This window comes from Scylla paramamosain, chromosome 16, assembly GCF_035594125.1.
Source record: "Scylla paramamosain isolate STU-SP2022 chromosome 16, ASM3559412v1, whole genome shotgun sequence".
NCBI lineage: Eukaryota > Metazoa > Arthropoda > Malacostraca > Decapoda > Portunidae > Scylla > Scylla paramamosain.
Genome location: NC_087166.1, coordinates 23,944,928 through 23,971,265, shown reverse-complemented (window position 1 = coordinate 23,971,265; position 26,338 = coordinate 23,944,928). Strand labels below are relative to the sequence as shown.

At 42.3% G+C, this 26,338-nt stretch overlaps 3 protein-coding genes and 1 long non-coding RNA gene across 17 annotated transcripts in view; 2 read left to right on the top strand and 2 right to left on the bottom strand.

Moving 5' to 3' along the window:
• LOC135108159 (phosphatidylinositol 3-kinase regulatory subunit gamma-like) overlaps positions 1–12,306 on the top strand; it is a 107,275-nt gene extending 94,969 nt beyond the window's left edge. For 2 of the 5 annotated variants that reach the window (XM_064018908.1, XM_064018905.1), the window contains 9 exons: positions 3,440–3,574; positions 6,832–7,075; positions 7,359–7,643; positions 7,757–7,967; positions 8,342–8,467; positions 8,753–9,556; positions 9,667–9,910; positions 10,087–10,226; positions 10,388–12,306. In XM_064018908.1, coding sequence (XP_063874978.1) covers positions 3,479–3,574; positions 6,832–7,075; positions 7,359–7,643; positions 7,757–7,967; positions 8,342–8,467; positions 8,753–9,556; positions 9,667–9,910; positions 10,087–10,226; positions 10,388–10,571 — 2,334 coding nt within the window. In that variant the 5' untranslated portion in view covers positions 3,440–3,478 and the 3' untranslated portion in view covers positions 10,572–12,306. Of the gene's footprint in view, positions 1–334; positions 495–1,392; positions 1,426–3,439; positions 3,575–4,525; positions 6,106–6,831; positions 7,076–7,358; positions 7,644–7,756; positions 7,968–8,341; positions 8,468–8,752; positions 9,557–9,666; positions 9,911–10,086; positions 10,227–10,387 lie in introns of those variants that run through there. The other 3 variants (XM_064018906.1, XM_064018907.1, XM_064018904.1) reach the window with 3 other exon arrangements.
• On the bottom strand, positions 10,967–16,353 carry LOC135108166 (uncharacterized). The gene is made up of 2 exons (XR_010272164.1): positions 14,963–16,353; positions 10,967–12,265 (listed from the first exon to the last, which is right to left on the bottom strand). It is a non-coding gene; the product is annotated as an uncharacterized LOC135108166 (long non-coding RNA).
• LOC135108160 (tRNA:m(4)X modification enzyme TRM13 homolog) lies at positions 13,521–25,420 on the top strand. Of its 3 annotated transcripts, none has more exons than XM_064018911.1 (9): positions 13,521–13,643; positions 17,984–18,030; positions 18,604–18,797; positions 19,321–19,515; positions 20,597–20,708; positions 21,580–21,704; positions 22,237–22,355; positions 23,405–23,610; positions 24,276–25,420. In XM_064018911.1, the coding sequence occupies exons 3-9, from the start codon at positions 18,662–18,664 to the stop codon at positions 24,463–24,465; spliced, it is 1,083 nt and encodes a 360-aa protein (XP_063874981.1). In that variant the 5' UTR covers positions 13,521–13,643; positions 17,984–18,030; positions 18,604–18,661; the 3' UTR covers positions 24,466–25,420. The 3 variants fall into 3 exon arrangements, with proteins under 3 accessions (XP_063874981.1, XP_063874979.1, XP_063874980.1); XM_064018909.1 differs by lacking the exon at positions 13,521–13,643 and adding an exon at positions 16,508–16,981; XM_064018910.1 differs by lacking the exons at positions 13,521–13,643; positions 19,321–19,515 and adding an exon at positions 16,519–16,981.
• LOC135108164 (dolichol-phosphate mannosyltransferase subunit 3-like) overlaps positions 21,905–26,338 on the bottom strand; it is a 131,865-nt gene continuing 127,431 nt past the window's right edge. For all 8 annotated transcript variants that reach the window (XM_064018919.1, XM_064018918.1, XM_064018916.1 and 5 more), the window contains one exon: positions 21,905–22,553. In XM_064018919.1, the coding sequence (XP_063874989.1) occupies positions 22,540–22,553 (14 nt within the window). In that variant the 3' untranslated portion in view covers positions 21,905–22,539. The remainder of the gene's footprint in view (positions 22,554–26,338) is intronic.

Here is a 26,338-nt window from a genome sequence, read left to right as displayed (position 1 = left end):
ATGGGTGGAGCTCCTTCCCGCCGCTGAATAAAAGAAAAAAAAAAACATTAAATTTACGGAGAAAAGTAGTCTTTCGTTGTTTACTCTTGTGCCTTCAGGCAAACGGACCACAGTAGCACACACACACACACACACACACACACACGATGTCATCGCACGCCACGCTCTAGATTTTTAATAGATAGTTGGTGACTTGGGCTGTGACTGACGCAACCTCCAACTCTGGCTTGGCAGAGTTTCACCATCGCAGCTGTGACGGGGGCTGGGGGGGTGGGTGCAGGGGTGGGGGAGCCAGGGTTGCACGTACCGGCCGCGAGCTCTCGGCCAAACCCGCTTAGTCTCTTGCGGATAACCGGAGTGTTACCAGCGCCTCCTGCCTCCCAGACCCATGGTGGGGAGAGAGACTTATTCGTGAAGTAACTGTATTTACAGTCTTCTTTAACAAGATGGTGTTCCAACATGTGTGTCGCAGCCCTTCTACTACCATCCTTCAGGTAAGTGATCGCCGGGACCAAATCGAGAAAGTACCCGCAACCCTGTACCTCATTGTCGAGTGCTGGTAGACTTTTGAGCGTCGGTGAGCAGCGAGATACACATTTTCTCAGTCAGCTGATAGCTCCTACGATCACCACCCGCTTCGAGGCGGGTAGGTGACCGGTCGAGGCTTGGCTTTGTTCTCTCCAGTGCTGCGCCTCACCCGCCAGTCCTCACCAGGGAGGCGTTGTGAATAATAAAGCGATAAACCCATCTCCCCTCAAGGTATTTCCGCAATCAAGCGTCACCACACAAGATATAGAGGCGCGTCGTGAGGAATACACTACATCGGTCCCCACGAACTGAACACCACCCGCCATCACTTGGATACAGACTCCACTCTTAACGCACGGCAGAGCGCGGCGTACCTACACTTGGCTTGTAGCTGCGAGGAAAGAGAAAGCTTGCTGAGCCTTGATATTAGTCCCAAGTGTTGAAGGGGATGCAGTGAAGTGTGTGCTACATGATGAGCAAATAAAGCAGTGTTGTACATAATGGAGGATTCAAGTCTTTACTCGCGGTAACGAACTTAACGCACGCAAGTGTTTCCTTCCTACCGTTGCTGGAACTGGCTATCGCACCTACATATAGTATTATTATTACTCAGTTTTTTTTTAAAGTTTATACAGTTATATGGTGTCTTTCCTTCTGTGCTGCGGGAAGCGTGTATTTGAAAACGAGTGATTATTCTATTCTAAGTAAATCCAGCGCCATGTCTCGGCTTTGTGATGGTCCACCGTGGCCGCCTTGCTCCTTCCCGTTGTGATCCAGTACGTAGTGTACATACTCTGAAGAAAGACTGCCTTCATCGTAACATCTAGGCCTCTATTCTGATATGCTTCAGGCTCTTCATGATCATCATAAGCTACAGAGATGATCGTATTCTCGTATGTGAGTTAATTAATGGTGTGGAATTCTTACAAAATACTTAGAATTATGAATACGCTATTATAAACCCAATTTACTTCCACGAGCTTATTCAGGGTATAGCTAAGATAGGATGCGGAAACGTTTGACACTACAGTCTCTTGCATGTAAAATTATGAATACGCTCTTGTAAACCCCCTAGTAACATCTAGAACTTGTTCAAATTATAGTCGAGATGACATGCGGAAACGTTTGACACCAGTCTCTTGCATGCTGGTGATCTTGTTGCTGAAGGCACGAGCATGTGATGGAGACGTGGCCAGCGAAAATTTCGGTATGACAAAGACCACTTTGATCTTGTAATGAAGTATATTCCTGAGATCTCATTGTCGAGGCAAAATCTGAGGCAGTCAGCACGCTTATTTCAGAACTTTGCTGAAACCAATGTTCAATATATATATATATATATATATATATATATATATATATATATATATATATATATATATATATATATATATATTGAACATTGGTTTCAGCAAAGTTCTGAAATAAGCGTGCTGACTGCCTCCGATTTTGCCTCGGCAATGAGATCTCAGGAATATACTTCATTACAAGATCAAAGTGGTCTTTGTCATACCAAAATTTTCGCTGGCCACGTCTCCATCACATGCTCGTGCCTGCAGCAACAAGATCACCAGCATGCAAGAGACTGGTGTCAAACGTTTCCGCATGTCATCTCGACTATAATTTGAACAAGTTCTAGATGTTACTATATATATTTTGTGTGTGTGTGTGTGTGTGTGTGTGTGTGTGTGTGTGTGTGTGTGTGTGTGTGTGTGTGTGTGTGTGTGTGTGTGTGTGTCCTTTTCCATATCTCTGTATTAGTGTCATGTATGTACACAGCAGTTAACCGTGTGAAAGCTTAATCATTTCCTTTCTGTTAAGTTGGTCATCAAGTCTTAACTGGCAAAACCTTTTCTGACCTTCGCCGGGACCCACACACCCACCCTCCGTCCTCGCTCCACGACAAAAACATGGCCTTCGGTGAAACTCTCTCAACGACTACTGTACTTTTGCACGCCGCCTTGTGGTGGTCAAGACATCACTTCTAGATCCACTATCATACATACCGATCATTTTAAACGTTATGAGGATATAGGAAGCAATTTACCGCTAGGAAAATGAAGTGTAAAATCAAGGGTTTGCATTCTCATTTTCCCACCAAGGCTTTGCAGAGGTGCAAGATCAACTACTGACGTGCTTCCCTTCCATATATTTAAGGCTTTCTTGCTACTGTTTTTTTTTTTTCTGGATAGTGCGTAATAGACAAAATTCGCCAACACATTTCTTATAGACATGAATCAGTAACATACACGCTTTCAGGACGTTATTTTCATTACTCAGGCGACCGGCTTACAAAGGCGCGTTCTGATGTTGCTCCTTCCTCCTCTCGTCTGTTACTTTTTATGCAACTCAGCGTCATGCACAGCTCAGGGACGGCGGGACAAAGCGGGAGAAGAGTGTGCTTAGTTCAGCGTTCCGAGTTTATTCAGCCAAGTCATGGGGAACGAGATTAATATGAGAGAAAACGTAAGAAAGGTGTTCTCGAGGCCGACGGGGTGGCGGCACTAGACTGGCTCTTGCTGCACACTGGACTCAGACCGGACAGGCAACAAGCGGCCGGACCTGATCATCGTATCGAATTCGTTTTATCCTTCTCTCTCTCTCTCTCTCTCTCTCTCTCTCTCTCTCTCTCTCTCTCTCTCTCTCTCTCTCTCTCTCTCTCTCTCTCTCTCTCTCTCTCTCTCTCTCTCTCTCTATATATATATATATATATATATATATATATATATATATATATATATATATATATATATATCTGTGTGTGTGTGTGTGTGTGTGTGTGTGTGTGTGTGTGTGTGTGTGTGTGTGTGTGTGTGTGTGTGTGTCAGCCCTTTTTAGTGGTATGAGTGTGTTCATCTCATTCTGATTACTGTACGCTGTCACTAATGGTCTCTTCTCCCTTCTTTCACAGCCTATCAGCCAGTGGTCGTCCAGCAATGTGGTGGACTGGATGGCAACGCTGAACCTGGCGCCTTACACGGAAATATTTAAAGCCAAGGACATCAAAGGAACAGACCTCCTCACCCTCGACCGAGACAAGCTCATAGTGAGTACCGTGCTTTCGTGTCACCTTCAAAACCTCCCTCATTATTTCAGCTCTACACAACCTGCTGCAGCTGTTGAGTGTGCTTGGGCGAAGAAAATGCCTGATATACCTCCCCGTGCCCTTGGTATTTGCTGCATACACGCGAGGGGAACGAAGGGTGCTGCTTAAAGACGTGCTGGGGAAAGGCGAGTCTTGTCCAGGACGGGAGGAGGTGGTGGTGGTAGTGGTGGTGGTGGTGGTGGTGGTGATGCCTCGCCTGTCACCCGCCCGGCCAGTTTTAACCATTTCTTGAAACATTTTCATACGAAACACTGCCAGTAAGTGGATTTTTAAGGGTGATTCCCGGAAAAGAAACCACGTCGACAAGTTAAAGAAATGTATTATCAGACAACTATCGTATCCGCAGTCCTTAGTTTTTGTGATGCTCTTAATATTAAACAGTTTATTTGCCCTTACTTTAATCTCTCTTCGATTTATAGACTTGGAATTCACTGAAGCGTATAATATCATTTAAACTCGGGACAGCTGGTCGTAACGCTGAGTCATGAATGATTGGAGTTAAATGTGCGTGGTCTACGTTTATGAGTGCACTGGAGACATTATATTCAAGATGACAGTAAAAATGCTTACGATGAATACAGGGGCCGTGTTAATATTCCTCCCTAGTTATCAGCACAATAGTTATGCATGAGCTAGGACACGATAACCTCACCGCAACCCACCCTCTCCACATGCTGACTCGGAGAAGCACAACATAAGCATAGGTAAGACTCGCTTCTCTTGTAAATTATTGTTTTTTTTTTTTTTTCCCGTGTTAATGGTAGAGCCAAACGTATGGGGATATATTAATGAATGGAATGACATGAAGAAGGTAGATGAATATATTGGTTAGATTGCGTTATCTAAACTAAACTAACTTTACCTAGTAAGCTATCCTGATACAAGTAAGATGGCTTATCTAAAATGACTCAATAGTTACAGTACTACAGTTCATGGACGTCTCTATTAGTCACGATATGAAAAAAGGTCAGTTATTTGCCGGGTGATATCACAACAGAGCGGAAAAAAACATGTTACAGCATGATAGAACTACTGACGCGAGGAATTACTTTACAGTATACCTGTATGTTACAGAGGGGAGGAATTTAATGTACTGTGCCTAAGATACAGAGAGTGAGGGTTTAACATGACGTGGCCGATTCAGTTATCAATTCACGCTGTGACAAGACAAGGTAGAGTCGCGCGCGCAGATTGGTTGTGAGGGTAACAGTAATAATGGTGTTGGATGGTCGTTAGTGGCGGCGGTGGCGGCGAGGCGGGGCGAGGTGACTAGCTTGCTAGTGTGGTTGTGACAGGAGTGAAGGCGACACCCTCCTCCCGCCCTTCGTCTGTCTGTTTATCAGCAGTGTTGGCGCACTCATCTCTAGTCCACAGTCCTCGTTCTTGACTATTTTTTTATGTTATTTGTTTGGGTTCGTTTGTTGTTCTGTCAGGGCCTACGGTTTGTTGCTGTTGTTGTTGGGCCAGCGGTTGTTGTTTTTATTGTTGGCACTGTTTTAGTTGTTTTGGTCTTTTACTTATTTTAGGGATCGTTTGTTTTAGTGTTGCCCTTCGCTTCTTTGTTGATGTTTTGTTTTATCTGTTAAAGGTTTATTTGGTTTTGGTTTATTGTTGTAAGTGGTCAGTTTTAGTTGTTCACCAGAGAAATGAGTCCAGTTATGGCTTCCCCCTTCAAGTCTCCCATAGCTGTGCTTACCAAAATTAAGCAGTGGTCATCACGCAAGTGTCAGCGGGATGACCCTCCTCCTGTTGCCTCCCCTACCCATACTCAGAATTCCCTCCAGCCACCTGACTCAGCAGGCGTGCATTATTCAGACCCCTGCTGCACACCACAGCTCAACCGCTCCTATGTGGTCACCACCCCTGACAGTGGTGTCCACACAGGGCCCTTGCTTCCCAGGCTGTCAGGGGCAGGCAGTCCATCAGCAGTCTTCCAGGGCAGTAGTCCTATTCCTATCACCAGCAATACTCCAACCTCAAGCCACTGTCAAAGACTGAGAGCAATAAAAGAAGCTCTTCACTGGAGCAAGCTGGTGCTCTCAAAGGATGCCCACCCAGATATCACACACAAGCAGGAATCCCAGTCTCGGAATCCCTCCTGCTACAGTAAGGATGCCCACCGACCATCAGTCACATCAGTCGCTTCATCTGCCATCTCCTTCGCCACCACCACCACCACCCTTCTCAGTGAGAATTCTTACAGTGACTCTTCAGAGTATGGAGAGTCATGGTGCCTCAAGCTGTCAGACTTGGACTCCCCGGCCTGTCTGTCTCCACGCAGGCCAGGATGGCCCAAACTTGTGTCTGAATCAGAAAAGTTCTTGAGCAAACCGAGTTCAGAAGTTGATGAAAAGTCTGAAGGGATAAAGGTCAATTCTGAGGCATATGTGGTAGTGGATAAATTGAGGCAAAATGTTGGTTCCAGTGAGGGCAAGGATGCCAGTTGTTCTGCAGATTTTGGCAATGTTCAGGTAATGAAGGTCCTTTTTATGTAAAATTTGCTATAATGCATCATATTGACATTTTTATCAGCTTGTATATTTGAATTAATCAGAAACATTAAATACCCAGTGTGGTTAGAGAGAATATTGATGTATTTAAGGTTTTTATATTAAAAAATTATGGTCAGGTTGAGAATTGGTTTCAGGCTTTTTTTTGCTCTCAACTGTGTTATTCAAGATTGTGAGGCAGGACACCAAATAAAGCAAATAGATTGATGTAAGTGGTCTAAACTAGGTGATGTGCTTGGGCCATGTTGATAGAAATGTCATGCACTTGGACTGTCATGACCAGGGATAAGCAGTGCTTCAGTTCCCATTGTCCATACTATTAACACAGGATGGTCATTAAGAAGTAACTGTCATGAAATACCACACATTGCTAAGACATCTGTGAAGCTTATAAGCAGGACCCTAGTGAAATATTGAAGAGTAGTGGGAAGCTCCATTTTGTCAAGGAGTATAGAAGATGAACTTATGGCTTATTCTTAATGTCATGGCATAATATAATCTGAAAACTTATAGTAACTTCAGGTCATTAGGTTCTTGAAGACAAAGGATGACTTCAGTCTGTGATAGCAAAGAATGTGTGATTGTAGAACTTTTATACAGATGGATGTAAAATTAATGTTGTTTGTTACTGTTAGTATTAGGGAAGGCTTGACCTGCTAGCTAAGGTGGTTTGTTTCTTTCCCTCAGAACATGGGCATCAAGGATGAGTTCCATCAGAAGTCTATCTTGGTGTGCATTGACCAGCTCCAGAATGGGTGTCATGAAGGCATCTGTCCCGGTGAAAAGCTGGCCTCAGGTGTTGGAGGTGTGGAGTGCACCACCCCAGCGTCCCACCACAACCTCCGCAACCACTCTTTCCATGACCTCCACCGCTGTGACAAGTGTGGACTCCACCTCAGAGGGTTCATTCACCAAGGACAGTTCTGCCAAGGTAAGAATGATGGCATTAATACAGGAAGGTCTCCGAGATCAAGAGAAGGGAAGTTAGTGGTGTGTGTGTGGCAGGGATGTGTATCTGCAATTGACCTGATTGTTTGCCAGGCTAACAGGTCATAATGAAATACTGTATTTTACTGAACATATTTCAAGTTATTTATACTATCTCATTCTTTGAATCTTATTCTTAAAGAATCTTTTTGTCTTATTGTAAAAAATAAAATCTGTTCATCAGAAAACTTTGCATCATTTTATATATTGTTGTGTTACCATTTCAGACTGTGGCCTCGTTGCTCACCGGACTTGTGCTGCCACTGGCCTGCCTCCCTGTGTTAAGCAATCATCCAACTACTTCTGTCGCCTTATGCTGTCCTCTGTCTTCGGTCTGAGTCTGTGCTCCCAGTTTGCTCCTGTGGATACCCCCGCCCCGTTGCTCCTCGTGAGATGTTGCCAAGAAATTGTGTTCCGTGTCAAGAATGACCCCAACCTTGATCCTTACCGCCTGTACCGCACTCCCCCCCAACAGGAGACTCTGGCTCAGCTGAGACAAAGCTGTGACGAAGGTTTGTACCATGAACAGATTAGTGCAAACTATAATAGATGCATGTAAAGACAGTTAAGATTATTTCATACTGATCTAATTCCTGAAGATTCTAATACAGTGTTCTCCTTTCAGATATGTGTAGTGTTGACCTTAGTATTTATGAGCCACATGTTATTGCGTACCTGATCAAGAGATACCTTCGGGAGCTCCCACAGCCAGTGATCCCAGAGTCTTTCTATGACCGCTTCATTGAGGCCACTCGGATCCACAATGATGACCAGTGTGCCAAGTGTATTGCCCTCATGGTGAAGGAGCTCAGTCTTCATCATTATTATACTTTGCAGTAAGTTCTACTTGAAATTGAATCTTTGTTTTCAAGGACTACATTTGTCAAACATTTTGTCATCTTATCTCAACTGATTTTAACTGGCTTAAGAGGAAGTCACTGGGACTTTTGAGAGCATTTTAAAGATTCTGGTGATAGCCATTAGTTGGGAAAAGCAGTTGAGTTCTTAAATGGTAATCTTTGTAGTCTTTGAAAGTAGTCCTTATGAAAGCTACATTTCAAAATCAGGAATCAAGACTAGTGGTGTTCAAACAAGACTATCTTGCAGAATTTCACCAACCATAAAGTTATTAAAGTTGTGTTGAGCAGATAGTGTGCTGATAGTAAGTGTAGGAGCCACAATGTGATGCATAATGTGACCATCTCCACAGGTTCCTGATGAACCACTTCCTTCAGCTGTGTCAGCTACAAGTCAACAGAGGCATCATGGAGCCACCCACTCTCCTTATCCAGTCTTTCTGCCATGTTCTCCTCAGACCTCCTTGGGAAAAGATTGTGTAAGTAACCCAGATTCTCTCTCTCTCTCTCTCTCTCTCTCTCTCTCTCTCTCTCTCTCTCTCTCTCTCTCTCTCTCTCTCTCTCTCTCTCTCTCTCTCTCTCTCTCTCTCTCTCTCTCTCTCTCTCTCTCTCTCTCTCTCTCTCTCTCTCTCTCTCTCTCTCTCAAGTGGCACAAGTTATGTAAAGATGAAAATGCCCTGTTGAAATACAAGTATTTATATTACAAAAAAACACGTTAACAAAACTAATGGCAGCAAAACTCAAAAGGAATGTTTGTCTTTCAGAGAGCTGGCACGCAACACTGAGGCTCACATGAGGATTGTGGAAATGCTTCTCTTGAAAGTTGATTGGGGAGAGAAGGTGCCCACGTTTGCCCCCGCCCCAGCTCTGCCCCCCAGACCTACCCGTTCTTCAGTCGTCAACCCCCCAGAGGAGCCAAGTCCCCCCTCCCCACCTTATGGCTCTGATGCAGCCCTCAACTCACCTGTGTATGTGTTCACCATCCCGCCCTGCGCCCCCAAGGCCCTGCAGGAAGCAGAGTGGTACTGGGGAACCATCACTCGTGAGGAGGTCAATCTAATAATGAAGGACGCCAAGGATGGGACCTTCCTAGTGCGTGACGCCTCCACTGGTAACAATGAGTACACCCTCACCCTACGCAAAGGCGGCTCAAACAAACTAATCAAAATTTGCCACCGGAATGGAAAGTATGGTTTCACGGAACCCTACAGTTTCAACTGTGTGGTGGAGCTTGTCAACTACTGCTGCCAGCAGAGCCTCATTCAGTTCAACAAGGCCCTGGACATCCGGCTGCTGCACCCTGTCAGCCGCCTCCATGGGGAGGAGCCCGAGGGTGCTAGAATGAGGGTGGAAGACATCATGAGTCTTCTCAATGATCTCAACAAGCAGTACCAGTCCAAAACAAACCAGTACAACAAAAATTACAAATACCAGCAGACACTCTCCCAGGAAATTACCAACACTCGGCAAGCCGTGGATGGCTTTGCGGAAACCATGGCCTGGATTGACGACCACCTCAAGCTGCACGAGAAGTTCAAGAATGAAGCACAGCCACATGAAGTGAATGAGTAAGTAATATGAAATCACAATTAATATCATGGAAAGTATTTGGAATTTTTTGACAGGATAACGTTTTTTTTGCCAACTGCATGTACTCAGTGTTTTCTTCTATCCACAGTTTGCTTGACAACAAGAAGATCTTGGTTGGACGCGTGGAGAGAGTGAGGAAAGCCCACAGTGAGTACGAGATCCTCCTTAGTAGCCTGAAGAGAGAAAGTTTGAACCTGGAGAGGAAATCTCATGGCCTGAAGATGGAGGTTCTTAAGTTGGCCAAGCAGGTGGACCATTTCAAGAATGTGCTTCTCTCCCGAGGATTGTCTGCTGACCTTGACCAGACAGAGCCCTCCCAGGTGCCCCAACCCGTGAGTGTCTCATACTTACCTTTTTCTGAGCTTTGCTAGTGAATCATGATAGTCAAGCATCATTAAGAAATTAAAAAATTAGTGTTGTAAATCCATGTAAAATCTTACCTAAAGAATTGTGTTGGTATTGTATATTTTGTACTGTCTTTTTAATAAGTGATCCCTTTGTATTTCAGTGCCCAGAGCTGCACAACCAGTCACTCTGGGACTTTGAAGAATTCACAAGAAATGCAGCCATTGAGTTGCTAACAAACAAACCTGATGGGACGTTCCTCATCAGAACCTCTCAGAATGGAGGCTACGCTTTGTCCATTGCGTGAGTATTTAGTAGGACTTTATTTAACAATACAGAAATTTGAACTTCAGTAAGAAACATGTTAAAAGTTTTATCATATCTAGCACACCCATTCTCTTGCCCATGACATCATAACATTTTTTTTCATCGTAGTTCCTGTGGCTAAAAACTTCTTTTTATAGGTGCAACAAGGAGGTTCAGCACTGCAAAATCCATCAGGGTGAGCATGGGTATGGGTTTGCCGAGCCATTCCTCATCTACCCAACACTGAGAGACTTGGTTCTTCACTACTCTGAGAATTCCCTCCTCATGCACAATGACCTGCTCAACACTACCCTCAAGTACCCTGCTCGGATGGCCAGCTAGTAATAGTCTGAAAAGCAACAAGTGTGGAATGGTAATGTTGGTGGATAACTGAAGCTTCACATTGAATTGTAACATGCAAGCATTGACAGTTGTTTCCCTGAAAACAAACAGGACATTTGCAGCCCGAGATAGCCATTCACATGAGATGCATCATAAGTGAACCTTATCTCAGGAAAATGAAGACACTTGTCCGGCTTGTCAGTGATAGGATTTATGCATTCTGCAAAATGAATACAAAGGCATTAGTTTGCAGAGTACAGCATAACTAATTGGACATGTTCCTCTGCACAGTATACATGGCTGAAAGCCAGTTTGCAGCTCAACAGCTGCTACCAGAGTTCCTTGGCTGACTTCAATGCAGTCAGATTGATTTTAACTTATATTAAAGGTGTATGCAATGTTAGCTGACTGAACACTGGTAGTAGACATTAGGAGCCTCATTTCTTACTCCGTGGTACAAAGCCATTTCAGGACTAGCAAAGGAAAGTTGTTTAAAAAGTTGTATTGTCACACCCTAAAGAGTTTAGCACCGAGTGATCAAACTACGGGTAGTACCCCTTAACATAGAGGCTACCCATGCATACATTGTTTTCATAGTGGCCAAAGACATAATCCATTGCCATTATTTTGCTGTCAGTGTTTCATAATCCTCCATAATCTATATTGTTTAAAATAGTTGATATTTTAAAGAATATTAACAGATTACACACTGTGTTATTTGATACTATGAATTGTGCTGTGAAGAATGGTTTTCCTCTCTTTCCAAAGATTGTCGAGATCTCTTATTCAGAAAAGATTTGAAGCGTTGGATATCTCGTGTGACTGAAGTGACGATAGTGCATTCCAGTGGAAGTGTAAATACCTAGCAAGTCATTATCAGGTGACAGACTTGTGAACTCTAGCAAGTGTGATATAAGCATTAAGGACACCAAGCAAAGTGAAAAGTGCTCCCGCTAGAGGCCGTGACCTGGAGGAGAGGGGCAGCCAGGCCACCACTAGTCACCACAACCCCAAAGCTACATGCCACAAATGTTTGTTAATCATCATAGCCTCATCTCATTTTTATAAACAGTTGTATTGTTTCTATTGATTTTCAGTGTCTTCATTTCCATCTTGTATATGTATGTATATTTGTGTGTTTATTGTATATATATTATAGATATCTACATGTATGTCTATATATTTAGATATTTGTGTATATATATAAATATATATGATATGTGTTTCAAATCTTTTCTACACATTATATTTATAAACACTGTCTTCCATCAACTAATAATTAGCCATTTGCTTGGTCAGTCAACAGTCAGTAAATTTCAAAGTCTGGATCAACGTGTGATGATCTGACCTGCTGAGCTAGTCTGTGAGTGTCAAGAAAGGTGTTAGGCAAGAGAAAGTACTGATCTTTTGTGCTACATACAATTTTTTTTTAATAAGACTGATCAAATTTTATTTAATGTTGCTTTTCCTCATTAGTAATGCCCACCTAACAAATGCTTTGATACAAGTAACCAGAACACCTGGTGGCCCCTTAGGGAGGCAGGCATGTCCCGGTGAGCCGAGTGCCCAGTGCTGGTGGGTAGGAACGGTGAGGGCGGGTGGCTGTCCATGTGTAGCTTGGGCTGTTGTGTTGAGGCAAGTAGTCCTGACCGTGCCAGTCACTACCCCTCAGTGTTGCTTGTCACCTTCCCATGCTACAAAGGGAAAAGTCTCAATAAAGTGCTCTTTGGTCAAACTTGATCTTTTCATCAATCATGATCTGGATATTGTTAAGCTGAAACAGAAGCCAATAGAAAGGTCTTGTCTGTGTCACTTGCAGTCATTACTGGACACTCCTCCAATTTTGGATATTACTCTGACTTTTTAATTATGGACCGGCACCTCTGAATATCTCTCTCTCTCTCTCTCTCTCTCTCTCTCTCTCTCGTCTTAGGCCAGTGCCCTTACAATAAAAAAAAAAGTAGGCTACTTATAAAACTAAGATGTGTGCTTAAGAAGTCCATAAAAGAAGCATGAACATTCAGACACTCCTGATTGGCACTGGCCACGAGGTACCCAGTAATGAGGCGTGACAATGAAGTTTGGACAGTTTGTGTAAGAGAGGCAGCAAGAAAAAGATTTCATTTCGGCAAGTGAAGCAACAGTAAGGGCTGAGTCACAGGGTTACAATGCAGTGCTGAGAAGTGGTGGTCGCGGCGGGGCTTCCTCAAGTAGAGCCTGTTGGCACCACAGCTCACTAAAACTCGATCTGCCACGTGTCTATCTATCTATACGTATTCCAGGCTGGCAATGCCACACGGGGTGGCCCAGACAAAACACGCATACACACATTCTCATCCTTGGCTCCGTCAACCCCCTGGTGGCAAGGAATAGTCTCCTGGAACACTACTATAACCCAGTTAGGCATAGTACATAATCAACATCAAGCCCCTGCACGTGAAACAATTTTAATTAGTTAAGGATTGAAAGGAATTTTACCCTCGTTCAGAATTTTATGAGTGTACTTATCTCTTGCAAGAACAATAATGGTCATTTTCCTGTATTAGTATGATGGATGTGATTATATAAGCATGACTTGGAGTGGTGGCCACTGTGAAGGAATCAAAGAATCACTGAGGCTTACGTAACTGTCTTGATTACTACCTCATGACATTTTCCCATAAATGAGTAATGATTAAGTGCTGTCAAATACTTATATACGAAACTCGAAACCCTTAATGATAGTGATATACCTACTTGAGTATATCAAGACGCTTCTTGATGACTAGAAAAATTAAGTGCAGACTGTGGTTTATATACAGTATTACTCCCTTTGTTATCAGGGGTATCTTCCTAAATCATATTCTTGCGCTACAACACCTGATTAAATTCAAGAAGAAACCACAGTTGTCGAAGGATTAATGTTATTGGTCAGAGAATCGAAGCTTCACTCGCTGTCTGTCTCTGAGAAGCCGAGTCAGTGGAGAGGAGCCGGCGGGTCAGTCCAATGTGTTTACTGCTCGGTGGTGTGAGGTGAGACGGCAGAGGTCCAGCATTCTGACAGGAGGACGCAGGAGGAGGCGAGGCTGATGAGTAAGTCTGACCAGTGACGGAAAGATGAGGCGGCAGAGATCCAGCAGACAACATGACGCAGGAGAGAGAGAGAGAGAGAGAGAGAGAGAATGGTACATAAAAAGACTCCGACGTATGAAAGTTGCATGATAAATCTCTGCTAGTGATGATTCGTTCAGAGCCTGCAAGGCAAAATGCGTGTATATATGAATGATAGGAACCTCAGTGATCCTCAGAATCCTGTGTATTAGATAAAGGACATGGAGAGAATCAAATGATCAAACAGTTGTAATAAAATGCGAAAAGTAGGAGAATGAGTGGAAAATTTTGCAATGTTTGATGGACATTGTGCAGTTCCTGATGGGGGATACCACCGAGGGTCGTTTGTCCCTACTTGTCTTTGAGTCTTTCACTCGTCACCCATATGTTTTCTGTCGATTTTCACACTCGCACATGACGCCCAGGGGTTACAGGCATCCCATTCGACCAAAATGATCCTGTGTGTGTGTGTGTGTGTGATAGGGACATGTACATATTTAAGTATCAATAGCAGAATAGCAGTTTTAGAAAGTTATAATCAGGGCCGTTTCTAGTATGGATGTATAATTACAGCTCCTTGGTTTCTAGCCTTCTGGGGACCTTATGTGAAATGCTCTTTGGGGCCCCTGTGTTGTGAAACTATGATGGGTGGACTCCCAGCCCTCCAAGTTGGTTTGGATCACTCCTTTCACATTTAAATGTTTCATCTGGTGGACTTTAAAGAAGGTAAAAATCAGAATTCGTAAATATTGAAACGCAGCCCCACCAGCAGGCAAGGGGTGCCTCACACCATTGCGTGATTCCGGGCGTGTGTCGGGAAGAAGGACTTGACCTGGGTGGCCGGGAACGGTTGCGGCTCTTGACTACCCGGTCATTCTCAATGAGAACAGTCACAGAGCAGGGAGAGGAAACCACGATTCTCCTTATGTCCATATATTATACAACAGTACACAAAGTCATCGTGCAATACAGTCACGACACAGGCAAATACAGGGGCGCCAGGCACTCGCACCGTCAGTCAGTCACTCGCGAACTCAGCTCGCAAGGACTAAATTCGCTTTCCCTTATCTCCTTCCTCACACGTCTTGTCACGCCGCGGTCTTGACTCTCTCTCTCTCTCTCTCTCTCTCTCTCTCTCTCTCTCAGTGCCACAGATTGCCCCACATCCTGCCTCCCATGTCATCAACTCTGTCAGGCGACACTTAACTACACCTATTCAAGGTTGCAAGATATAAGTACGAGTCATGTAGATTATCAATACTGGTAAGGATAAATGCTACTTATATTATACATGCACTTACACTCACATAACTCCTGTGACCACCTCGGGTCAGTAGTTACTCGGGAGCAGGGGAGCCACAGCATCCGGTACCTTTACGGTTCCCTTCCAGAAATCGATACACGCCTGAATCTTCGTCAGGTATAGTCAAGGCCCAGGAGGCATGAGTCCTCAAGGTCAGCCACTAACACTGGTAGGTGCACGTCCTTACCGCCAACCACTAGACGCGCCTCCACTGGACCCCTGCAGCTGAGCACTGCCCATCACTTCACACATCCTCTGTGAGGCGAAAGGAAGGCCCCGCGCCAGAATGATGTCCTTTCTGACGACGTCCTTCCTGCTCCAGTACCCACAGTGAGGAGACACGGTCGCCCATTAACCTGGACGGTTGGGACGGCGGCGGGAGCGTCAAGGTGGCGGCCGCTCAGCAAGAGTGGGGTCGGGAAGGTGACTGGTAGATGGTAACTTGCCCCTCTCCCCAGCCGGGCGCTGTTTTCCTGATCGTGGCCAACCTGTACGGATCTCGGGTGCTGGCACTTCCGAGAAAAAGTGGCCCGATTGCTCGCAGCTCTAACGGCAGGGCGCACCGTCAGTCACACGCAAACTCGACTCGCACGTCCTGTCACGTCGCGGTCAGTCACACGCAAACTCGACTCGCACTTCCTGTCACGTCGTGGTCTCGATAACCTCTCTCGATCTCTGTATCAGAGTGTCTTAAAGCCTGCCTCCCATGTCACCACCTCTAGCAGGCGACACTTAACTACACCTATTCTAGCATACAGATTATCAATACTGGTAAGGATAATTGTTACTTATACTATACATGCACTCGCACTCACAGAACTGCAATTAAACGGTACCATATAATAATTATTCCATGGTTAGCTAATTGTTACAAACACACACGCACACGGACACCCTCGTGACTCCAGGGCCTCAGAGGTCAACTTAGGCTTGTGTCAGTTCTCCTTCCATTTGGCGCTGCAGGTAACGGCACCAGTCCCTGGACAACGAACCACACAACCCCACTAGCTAGATCACCCACACATGCACTCATATATACTCACATGAGGCTACCTCATACACATAGCATGCTCATGTGCTCGCCTGTAGGGCTGCTGCATGTACACGTTCGTAACATTATTCTTTCCTTGCTTGCTGGCGTTTCACTCATGCATGATAAGTATTCTGTAATCTGCATATCTTCTATTCTTTTTCAGTGCAGACCTAATGCTGTACTTATGGATGAATTTCATGATTATTATGTGATGTGTAGGGCAGAATAAGAAGACCTGAAACATTTTGTTGTGGCCTGAAAGTAAGAGATGTAAGATTACAACAACCGTATAGAGAAGAGGACATTACTGGGAAGTATGTTTATTTAAAAATTAGAACATTGAGAAAACAAAGAGAACAATACATGGACGTTGGTCAATAGAGAAAATAAAAGTAAGGAAACATAAGACTCTGGCAATGAGAAGGAACACGCTGAACCGTGCCGTTTCAAAGCTCATATTCCCGACTGGGAACACCACTCAAACCAAGATCAGGAATAAACTGACCAGCTGGTCGTTGGGTTGAGTAGATGTAGGAGGGTTGTCACGCCTGTGCTCAGTGTGTTGGCTATATATTCCAAACCATAAGGACACACTCAGTCGCAACCATCACCAACTGCTCTTTTCTTCTAGTGCCAAACCAGGACGTGTCTATGTGTGTGTGTGTGTGTGTGTGTGTGTGTGTTGGGCAGCGGGAAAGAAGAATATCGGCAATACAAGACCACATTCTCTGGCAAGACCAGACAACTAGATTAAAAAACCCAAAGGCTTATTCTAACTTACCCCTTGGGGAAGCGGGAAGCTAACTTGTCAGGGTAGTGGTCGTCATGGCAGCAGGCAGCGGAAATGGTGATGGTAGAGGTGGTGTGCATGCCCAGAAGGTATGTGGATTCTTCCTGCAGCACAAGGGTAGGCCGTGCAGAATGCTGGTGAAGGCAGGGCGGCGGTACTGCGGCCAGCACCTGGTGGAGGAGAACTCGCAGGAGGTAACATTTTGGTTATTGGTAAACTACAACCTGATGTTTTAAAGATGAAATGAGGTGTGATTTTTTTTGGTACATATAATATAGGTTGTTACCTGTGAATCTGATGACTTTCATGTCTGTTTCTATAATTCTTGATGCCTAACAATTAACTTTCATATTTGCCATTCACTCATTTGTGCCCATTTTTCCATCAAGGTTAGAAACTCTCCTCGAGAAGCTATGCAGTCTCCTAACTCTCCTAACTGTTATGTAAAGGTCTTTTGACTGCCATGCAATGATCTCAGAATGGCAAACATTTTAGGACATCAACCAAACCTCATTTCCATTTAGTGGCTCTGCCTTCCTCAGTCCCACTTCATGTTTTTAATGTAACCTAACCAGTCTTGTAATAGGTGTGCCTTGCCAGCCAGAGAAAAATCATGGTTGACATCACACTTAACTGATATGAATGTGCCTTATTAATAGCTGAAGTAAGCTTTGTTTCCTGACTGGAGAAGTAACTACTGCATTAAATTTATGCAGAATGTCAATGTTAAGGCGAGTCTGTGGCAGCATCAACTGGTGGGATGTGGATGTCACCTCACTCCTTTCCCTCATGGTGCTGCTTGGGCTCCAGGCACATTGTTCTGCAGTTTGTTTCTATTGTTGCTCCTTCTATATCCCTCTTTTCCAAAGGGACTGAGCTAGAATATTTTAATTGCTTTAACTCAAGCAGAAAACTATATGGAATAAGTGTAGTTTCTTAGCATTGTAATGATAGCAATTTAGGTAAATCTAAGAGATAATAGGAAGTTGTTGACCCTTTCCCACTTTTAAGGAGATGTATTAGAAACAGGTTATCATATTGCATGAACAGAATAAAGAAGCTGTATCAAAGACTTGAAATTTTTAAAATGTCCTGAAGCAGTCCACATGAACTTGCCTTCAGGACTTTTTTTTTTTTTTATCTGTGAGCAATGTCTTAGGAAACCAAGAGGCCTCAAAAAATACTCTCCTTGACAGACCACTGGCCAACACAAGAGGATTCCTTGCCCTCTGGATCCCAAGCAGTAAGTATTGTAACATTATAGAAGAATTTGTTCCCTCAGATATATTTGTCCATATTTTTTGTGAGTTGATATCATGTGATTTACTGAGACAATAGTGCACTTGGTAAAATAATAATAATAATAATAACAATTATTATTATTATTATTATTATTATTATTATTATTAATATTATTATTATTATTATTATTATCATTATTATTATAACAATGATAGTATGCTTGGTAAAGAGAAGGGCGCATTTCATTAGGTTTTACCATATGGCTTTTTTTTTTTTTTTTTTTTTTTTTTTTTTTTTTTTTTTTTTTTGCATTGAATGATAAATACCATGTCATTGTTATAGGTAATGTGATTAAACAATTTTTAGGAATTTCTGGTCAATAGAATATCTTTATATCTATACATCTAGATTATATTTATGTGTCTAGATTAGCTTTAGATCTAGACAATATCTTTTTGTCTTTCTATTTATCTGTATCCAGCTATGGATAGAACATAATTTCAGTTTTCTGAAGAACATTGAGTGAGACAAGTGAGGTGAGATGCCATGCAATGAAACAAGCGTCTGTTCTCAGTTCCTGCTTTGAGCACCGGCTGGAGCACCACCTCACTATCTGCAACGCCCGGGTGGTGATGGATCTTCCCCACCTCAGGCCCAACTGCAATCTGCGGGTGTGTGGGGACGACGTGCCCTCTAAGGTGCCCCTCTCCTCCCTGCCTGACGAGGTGCTGCTGGCCTTCATCAGCAAGTTGGAAAGGATACACGCAGGTCAGTCGCTAATAGTAAGGTTAGGCAGAAGACTCATGGAATTTATCTCCTATATTTGATTGAGGTTTATTTCAGATGTCCTTGCTCTTGGTAGGTTAAGTAAAATAGTTTGTTGCTCTTTTATAGGTAACAGTTTATTCAGTATTCTCAGTCATTCTTTCCTTTCTCTTGTAAACTCTTAAAAGTCCCTGTCTACTTCTGCATATCCTTCTTCGTATGACTTGAATTCTTTCAAGAGGGAAGTTTTAAGACACTTGTCCTCCAATTTTGGATGATGCTTTTAACATTGCCTTTGGGATTGGCACTTTCAGTGAGCCTCTCTTTTCCTTTTTTGTTGCCCTTGGCCAGTACCCCTCATAATTACAACAAAAAAATTAAAAAGTGCAAATTTATTCTCAGTATTGAGGAGAACAAGTCTTCAAGGCTGCTCTCAAATATTGTTTACAATTTAAATGAAAGGTTGTCTGTTTCTGTCTGTCCTTTAAGGTGTCATATCTTAATCCTAGGAAATGCATTGCTGCAGACGCCATTGACGCTATCAGAGAGTCGGTTCTTTGTCTGGATGCGGTAGAGGCAGTGATAGCGGGATGCTGTGGCAGCCCCAGTGTGGTGCGGCACCTCAGGCAGACCTCCTCCCTCCTAGCACACTTGCAGGCAGTGAACCTCCTTGACACTGCTACCAACCCAACCTGTTACGTGGAGTTTGGAGCAGGCCGAGGTGAGGCAAGACTTGTGGACTTGGTTTGCTGGGGTGTGGGTTTGATGGTACACTTGTCTCATCAAAAAGAAGTCTTATGTGACTTGATGCAGTTACCATGCAACTCAAGGCCATGGTAGAAGAGTTCCTGTTGGCTCTTGTCGCTTCTTACCACCCTTGTGTTCTTAAGTCCTTGCTGTCTTTCACTCTTCACATCTCAAATACCTAAGCATTTTGTCCTCACCTTTTCAGGCCATTGTTTTGCACTCACAGCATCCCACTTGTTCACCTGTACTCTTTCATATCATTCTCTCTTCTCCACAGTTTACTAGACCACCTTAGGTTGCTGCATTTGACAACCTCCACCACTGTATGTACTCATGTTAAATCTTGAGAACATTCCAAGTCATTCACATCACAGGCACCACTCAGATGACTCATTATTCATCTCTTGATTACATGCCCTTAAGGCCAGAACTTCTTTTCATTTGCTCTTGTGTGTGTGTCTCAACTTGTCCCCATGCTTGTACTGGACTGAACCAAGATAATGAAGTACATTTACAATTTCCATTAGTGTTGACTATTTCCAACTATTTCCCTTGGAAGTACATTTTTCTGACATTGATATCTGTTGGCAAGTTGCTGCTGAAGGTTACTCCCTCTCAAAGAAATTGACAAAAAAGATCAGGAAGATGAAATAAGTAACAAAGTAAAGATTTTGATACAATATTGAATTTGTCTGCTTCAGAAGACATTTAAGAGGAAGGGTGTTAAAGAAAATCATCAAATAGAATGACTTAAAAGATGTATCTATTCTTACACCCTTGCCATGTATGACATTAAGATTAATGAGCCATGTTCAAAATTACCTGTGTTTTTAAATAACTATTTTACAAATTTATGAGTTAGGTATGTAATTTTTTTCTTTTTATTATTTGTCTTGGTCTCAGTAATGTACATTTCCCCCAAAAAATTATGTCTCTTTCTGTAAATTGTTCAAAACATTTTGCTGGGTTTTGTGACATTACATTTTGGGGCAATTGTACCTTCCAGCTTTACTGTAGGGAGTTGACAGATTGACTAATCACACCTTAATCCTCAGGCCAACTCACAAAATCACTGACGGAGGCAGTGACTGACACCAGCAAAGCTCTGTTCCTGCTGATAGATCGAGGTGCTCAGAGGTACAAGTATGACACCAAGCTAAAATACAAGTGAGTTTTGGCATCATACTCAGAACTTGTGCTGTGGTGGCGGAGTCATGGCTTATGAAAGTCCACTTGTGCTTTGGTTGTCATTGTGGTGTGGTCAGTAATGTGTCAGACTCTTGATACTGGAAGTGTTCTGCCATAGCTTTGATTCCTGACCGTTCCCTTCCATGGCTGTCCTTTAGATCAGTTTTTCGTTAGTTTTGAGGCTCTCAAGGAGGCATTATACTTGTAATGTAATGGAAATGTTGGTGTATATGTAGCAGTTATTCAGGATTGAGAAAAGCAAGGTGGTGTTTTTACCAGAATACCTAGTGATATGGTTTTGCAGTTAAATAAATAATACGTCCATCTAGAACACTGCAAGGAAGTCACTTACCACCAAGGCACCAATGAGTGGAATAACTGAGAGCCTAATTTCAGTTTTGCTAATTATCTATCAAAAGTAACCTTATTTTATGAATCCTTAATAGATATGGAAATATTGATGTAATCAGGCCTTCTTCAGGCTAGGATTTTAATAATGTGTGATGTGGAGTATTGACTGTAACAGTTCAAGAAAAATATGGAAGTGTGTGTGTCTTGCTTTTAGGAAACTACAAAATAATTTTGTTTTGTAAAAGTCATTTGTTCCTAAATGATATGTGAAAGACTGCAGACTCTAATAGCATAATTTAGTTAAGTCAAACAAGGTCTGTTATTTGAGATCCTTTTATGTTGAAGTAAGTTTTAAGTTTAGGGGAATAACTTACAAGCATAACTGTACTTGGTGATACCATTACAAGTGTAGGTGGAAGGTTGGGTGCTCAGAATGCCAAGTGCCCATACCTGTGATGTTTGTCTTGAATGTGATGATTTTTTTTTATTTCCTTTTCAGCCATAATATTAATGTAAAACGAATCCGTGTGGACATTCAGCACCTCAACCTGGAGGGAGTGGAGGGCATTGGAGGCTACCGGCACATTGTGGGACTTGGCAAGCATCTGTGTGGCAGTGCTTCAGGTATGAATGTGTGTGTGTGTGTGTGTGTGTTTGTGTGTGTGTGTGTGTGTGTGTGTGTGTGTGTGTGTGTGTGTGCATGCTTAGGTTTGCATTGATCTACATGTTTGTCTATTTATCAATGCAACAGGCTAACATCCCTTTTAATCAAGCATATTCTTGTTATCTCATCTTCTATGCCCTTGAAGTAAGCAGACCATTACCACCACTATACAGTTTATTACACTTGCTAAATACAACAGACCTAATATGTACACTTTCAAAGTCCTCACCAATCCTTGTCATACTGCAAACATCTGATGACACATCATCTTTGCCATTAATCAAAAGCAGTATTTTGTATCAAATTGAATTTATGAATTCTTGAATAGTCCTTCTTTTAAACATGTGTATAAATTTTTTTTGTTTGATTTTTTTTTTTAATTCAAGATGTACAAACATGAAAGTTTTTTCAGAAGTGATATGATTTACAGCATTCAGAGATTAATAAATATTACATGTTAAGTATTATAAAGACTCCCAACCTCCCTGTCAGATCTGGCCCTGCGTTGTCTGTGCCAGCACCCTGGTACGGAGGTGGCAGGGGTGGTGCTGGCCCTGTGCTGCCACCACCGGTGTGTCTGGGACTCCTACTGTGGTCTGGAGGTGCTGCAGGTATGTGGGTGGGATTTATTCTCAGTAGCCTTTGTTCTGTTTTTCTTTTTGTTGCCACCCTTTTATTTAATGTTCTGTTGCTAGTAAGGAGCTTAAGAGGTAGTAGTGTGATAGGATGGTCAAGGCTGGCCAAAATTCTCTCAGGCTTTGATGGTTATTTCTCAGATGTGTCTTGAGTGTCTTGCTAGGGTTCAGTTCCTGTAGGTAACATCTCGTGATTAGTTATCTTGCCTTTAGATCCATTTCTCTATGTTAAAATAATTCAGAGGCAGGCAGGATATGAGTAATACTCCTTTAGTGAGGGATACCTCTTTGTGATCTCTCCAAGGATCCGTATAACTATAATACCATTGGACTGAGGAGTTTGTGTGTAATGACATGGTGTACAAGTGGCAGTGGTGCTGCCCAACTCTTGTACTGGATGGCAGCGTTATTGACGTATGCACCGATGTATGCCTTGAATGTTGTAGTTATCATGAGCTTTTAGTGTGCATGGAATATGGCAAGATGCTGTAATTGAAAAGTCAGTTTAAAACCTAGTATAAAAATTAGTTGTGAATACAGTAACAAAATTGATGCTTGGCTCACAAACTCTTGTAAACTTGTGCAGCCTGCTTGGTTCAACCTCCTATCAATAGAATTTAGTTGTGGTGAGCTGTATGAGTCTTTTTCCTATGCCGATGTTTTTCTAATAATTCTTAACACAGTGTGGAGATAGTTGTTGCTAAATGGAAAGATTTCTGCTCCACATGAAAACACCAGCCACCATGGACTGCTGGTGGACCCGAGTGTGTGGGTGTTGTGAATTGCCATGCTCAGAAAAGCTGTAAATGCACAAAATTGGTGAGAATTGAGCAGCTGTTGCTGTGATGATGCATGTACAGGAATGGAGACTGGGATGGATTGAGATGATAGGTTTTTTAGTATTCTTAAAGAAAATCATAAGTTATAACCTGCACTTAAACCAAAAGAACGTGCATTTAGCTGAGGAGATTGTGTAATTCCAACTGAAGATTTTTCCCTCCTTTGATGGTAATGTTGTTTTGCAGGGACTGGGTGTGGTGCCCTCGGAGTTTTACATTCTGACGGCACTTACTGGATGGGCAACTTGCAACTCAAGAGATGTTCCAAGCAAAGAAGAGATGACTTCTGAGCCTCAAAACTCAGATGGTTTTGAAATGAATCCTAGTCAAGAGGAGCATCCCAAGCTTTTGTCACCAAAAGTAACCATGACTGAGAAGAAGCTCATGGACAAGTAAGTACAGAAAGCCAGGTTTTAAATTTAAGTTCAAACTGTTATTTTTGGATAAATATGGGGTCACACTAAGCCTCCACATACATTAGATGCACAACAAATTACTACATTAGAAACAGTAGAGGATGTAGATTACAGGTTTTTCTTTAATTATAATGTAGCCAGTTTCTTATTGACTTTGTAGTTGCCAAATAATATCTTTCATTTGAGATTCCTTTGCATTATTGATGTGAGTTTTAGTGTCTAGGAATAACTGATGAGTAGACATTTAGTTGGGGAAAACAGTATGTGTAGGTGCTGGGTGCTCAGAATAATATGTAAGTGTCCATCATACCTAACTGTGATGTAGACACTCAGATTTACCCTTCTCAGATACAATACATACCAGCCTTGCTTATGACTCCTTTTAACCAACATTGTTTTTAGAGGAAGAGCCTTGAAAGAAGAGCTTTGTTGGTATGCAATTTAATTTAGTCTCTCTTTTGTGAAATGTTTTTAATTGCATACCACCAATATATTTTAAAGAAATGAAACATGTTATTCCAGAAGACTCGCATATTGGTATTTGTGCGTTACCAATACTTTTTACCCTCTCTCCTCTCTTTCCAATTGTTAGGACTTGTTTTTTGTACATTATCAGGACTTACTCTCTCTTGTCTTTTCAGTCGTTACACCAGATTGAACTTGTCAGCGCAGCACCGGGAGGAGATAGGCAGGAAGGCCAAGCAGGTGCTGGACTACGGCCGGATGCAGTACATGTGTGAGCAAGGCTTTGAGTGCAGCCTGGTGCAGTATGTGGCCAGGGACACCACCCCGGAGAATGTGGCTTTGATTGCAAGCCGTGTGGCAAGGTAACCCTACTTAGGCAGAGGAAATGAACAGTCTTCCATAGTTAATCGCATTGAATTCAACAACCTAAGATAGTGTTTGTAGAGATTGTGAGTACATTTTTCTCTGCCTTTTTGATTGTGTTACAAGGAAGTTCTAAGTAAGTATTTAAAGTATTAATAATAAGACTTTTGTTGAATAGTTTTAGTGCAGAAGTGCTCAGATAACGTGAGGGGAGGAGAATTAATTTGCTGTCACTCACCTACGTGTGCAGACAAAATCTGTCTGCACAAGTGAAACAAGAGAGCTAAGTATCACTTGGTCATCTAATCTGGGGTATCTTAACATTACATGCTGGTTTGTGTATATCTAGCAGTGAACTACTGTACCACATAGCAAATTTCCTCTCTGAATTGAATGTGTCAAGCCATAAATGTTGATTTAAGCTTGTAAAATTGAAATCCATGTTACTTGAGGACTTATCTAATAGTTTATAATTTATACTGTCCAGTTTGTGAGATTATGGTGTGCCAAGATGAAAAGAGTGAAATACTAAAGTTAATATTATTTAGTAAAGGAAGAGAAGATGCCAAAGTTAATATTTTTTAGTAAAAGAAGAGAAGATGCCAACTATTGTAATGAAGATCATGTCCTAGTGTTTAATGTGATGAGAATTTGTTAGTATCACTGAAGGTAGAGTTTGTCTCTAACCAATGTTTTTAGATGTTAAGCAGAGAAGATACTCAGATATTCATTTGAAATGCTGATATTCTTTAGTCACAGGAAGGATTCATACATTGTGTCAAATGAATCGGAATGGAATGAACTTCCATTTGTGATTTATACTTTGCTGATGTGGATAAGTTTAGTATCTTAGAGCTGATGTGGATAAGTTTAGTATCTTAGAGTAAGTGTACACATATCTTTCCCTCACTGATTGTCACGAATGATTAATGTATTTAAATAAACCTGCCTCCTTCTCTTCCATTAATTTTGACTTTGTGTCATGTGTTACTGTTGCATACCAGAATGTAATTACAAATAATGGTTAGTGTTCTTGGCTCACAGCTGAAAGGATTTTGGTTCAAGTCTCAGGCTGGGCAGATACTATGTGTTCCATACTTACTGATAACCCATGTTTACTTGGTAGAGACTGTGCAGTTATGGGATGTAAGAAAAGCTGTGGTTTAGCAGCTGGCAGAGAGTGGAAGGTTAACAGTATGTATTTCTTTTGTTTAAATAGTGTCTACCTACAATATATATAGTCTCTCTTAGGTGAACAGGGGCTACAAGAGACTGCAAGGAAACCCAAAGTGTATTTACCCAGCCTTAGATTTGAACCCAGGTATTCACAGCTGTGAGTGCCAAGTGCAAGAACTCAATAATTTATTAATTCCAGTGCCAGATCACATGGCTACAAGGAATACCAAGATTGTCTCTGCCAAGATAAGGTATACTAATTCAAAATTCCTGTGAGGGATGACATGTTATAAACACTTGAGGGTTTTCATAACAGTGTATGAGGAAAAGATGCTGTGTGAAACATTGGAGTTAAGTAGAGGATGGGACACTTACCTTAAAAGAAAGCCTTTTCCTATAGGGCCTTTGTCCAGTACAAGAAGATAAGAGATTGATGGATCTCTTGTCTTCCATTAGGAAGACATTACGTATGTATGTGAAGAACATCTTAATTGTGAAGACTGGACCTTTTGTGGTGGAATCTCAGTGATACACTTCAAAGGGAAGAGGAGTATCTAATATTCAGCACTACAGTACTGTAAAGGATCATAGGTATGTATGATGCAAAGGTGGGTTTTAATAAAAGCAGTATTAGTTAATTTGGAAGACAATATTAATACCTGTATTCAAAGTTCATGCTTCTAATCACTACCATCACAAA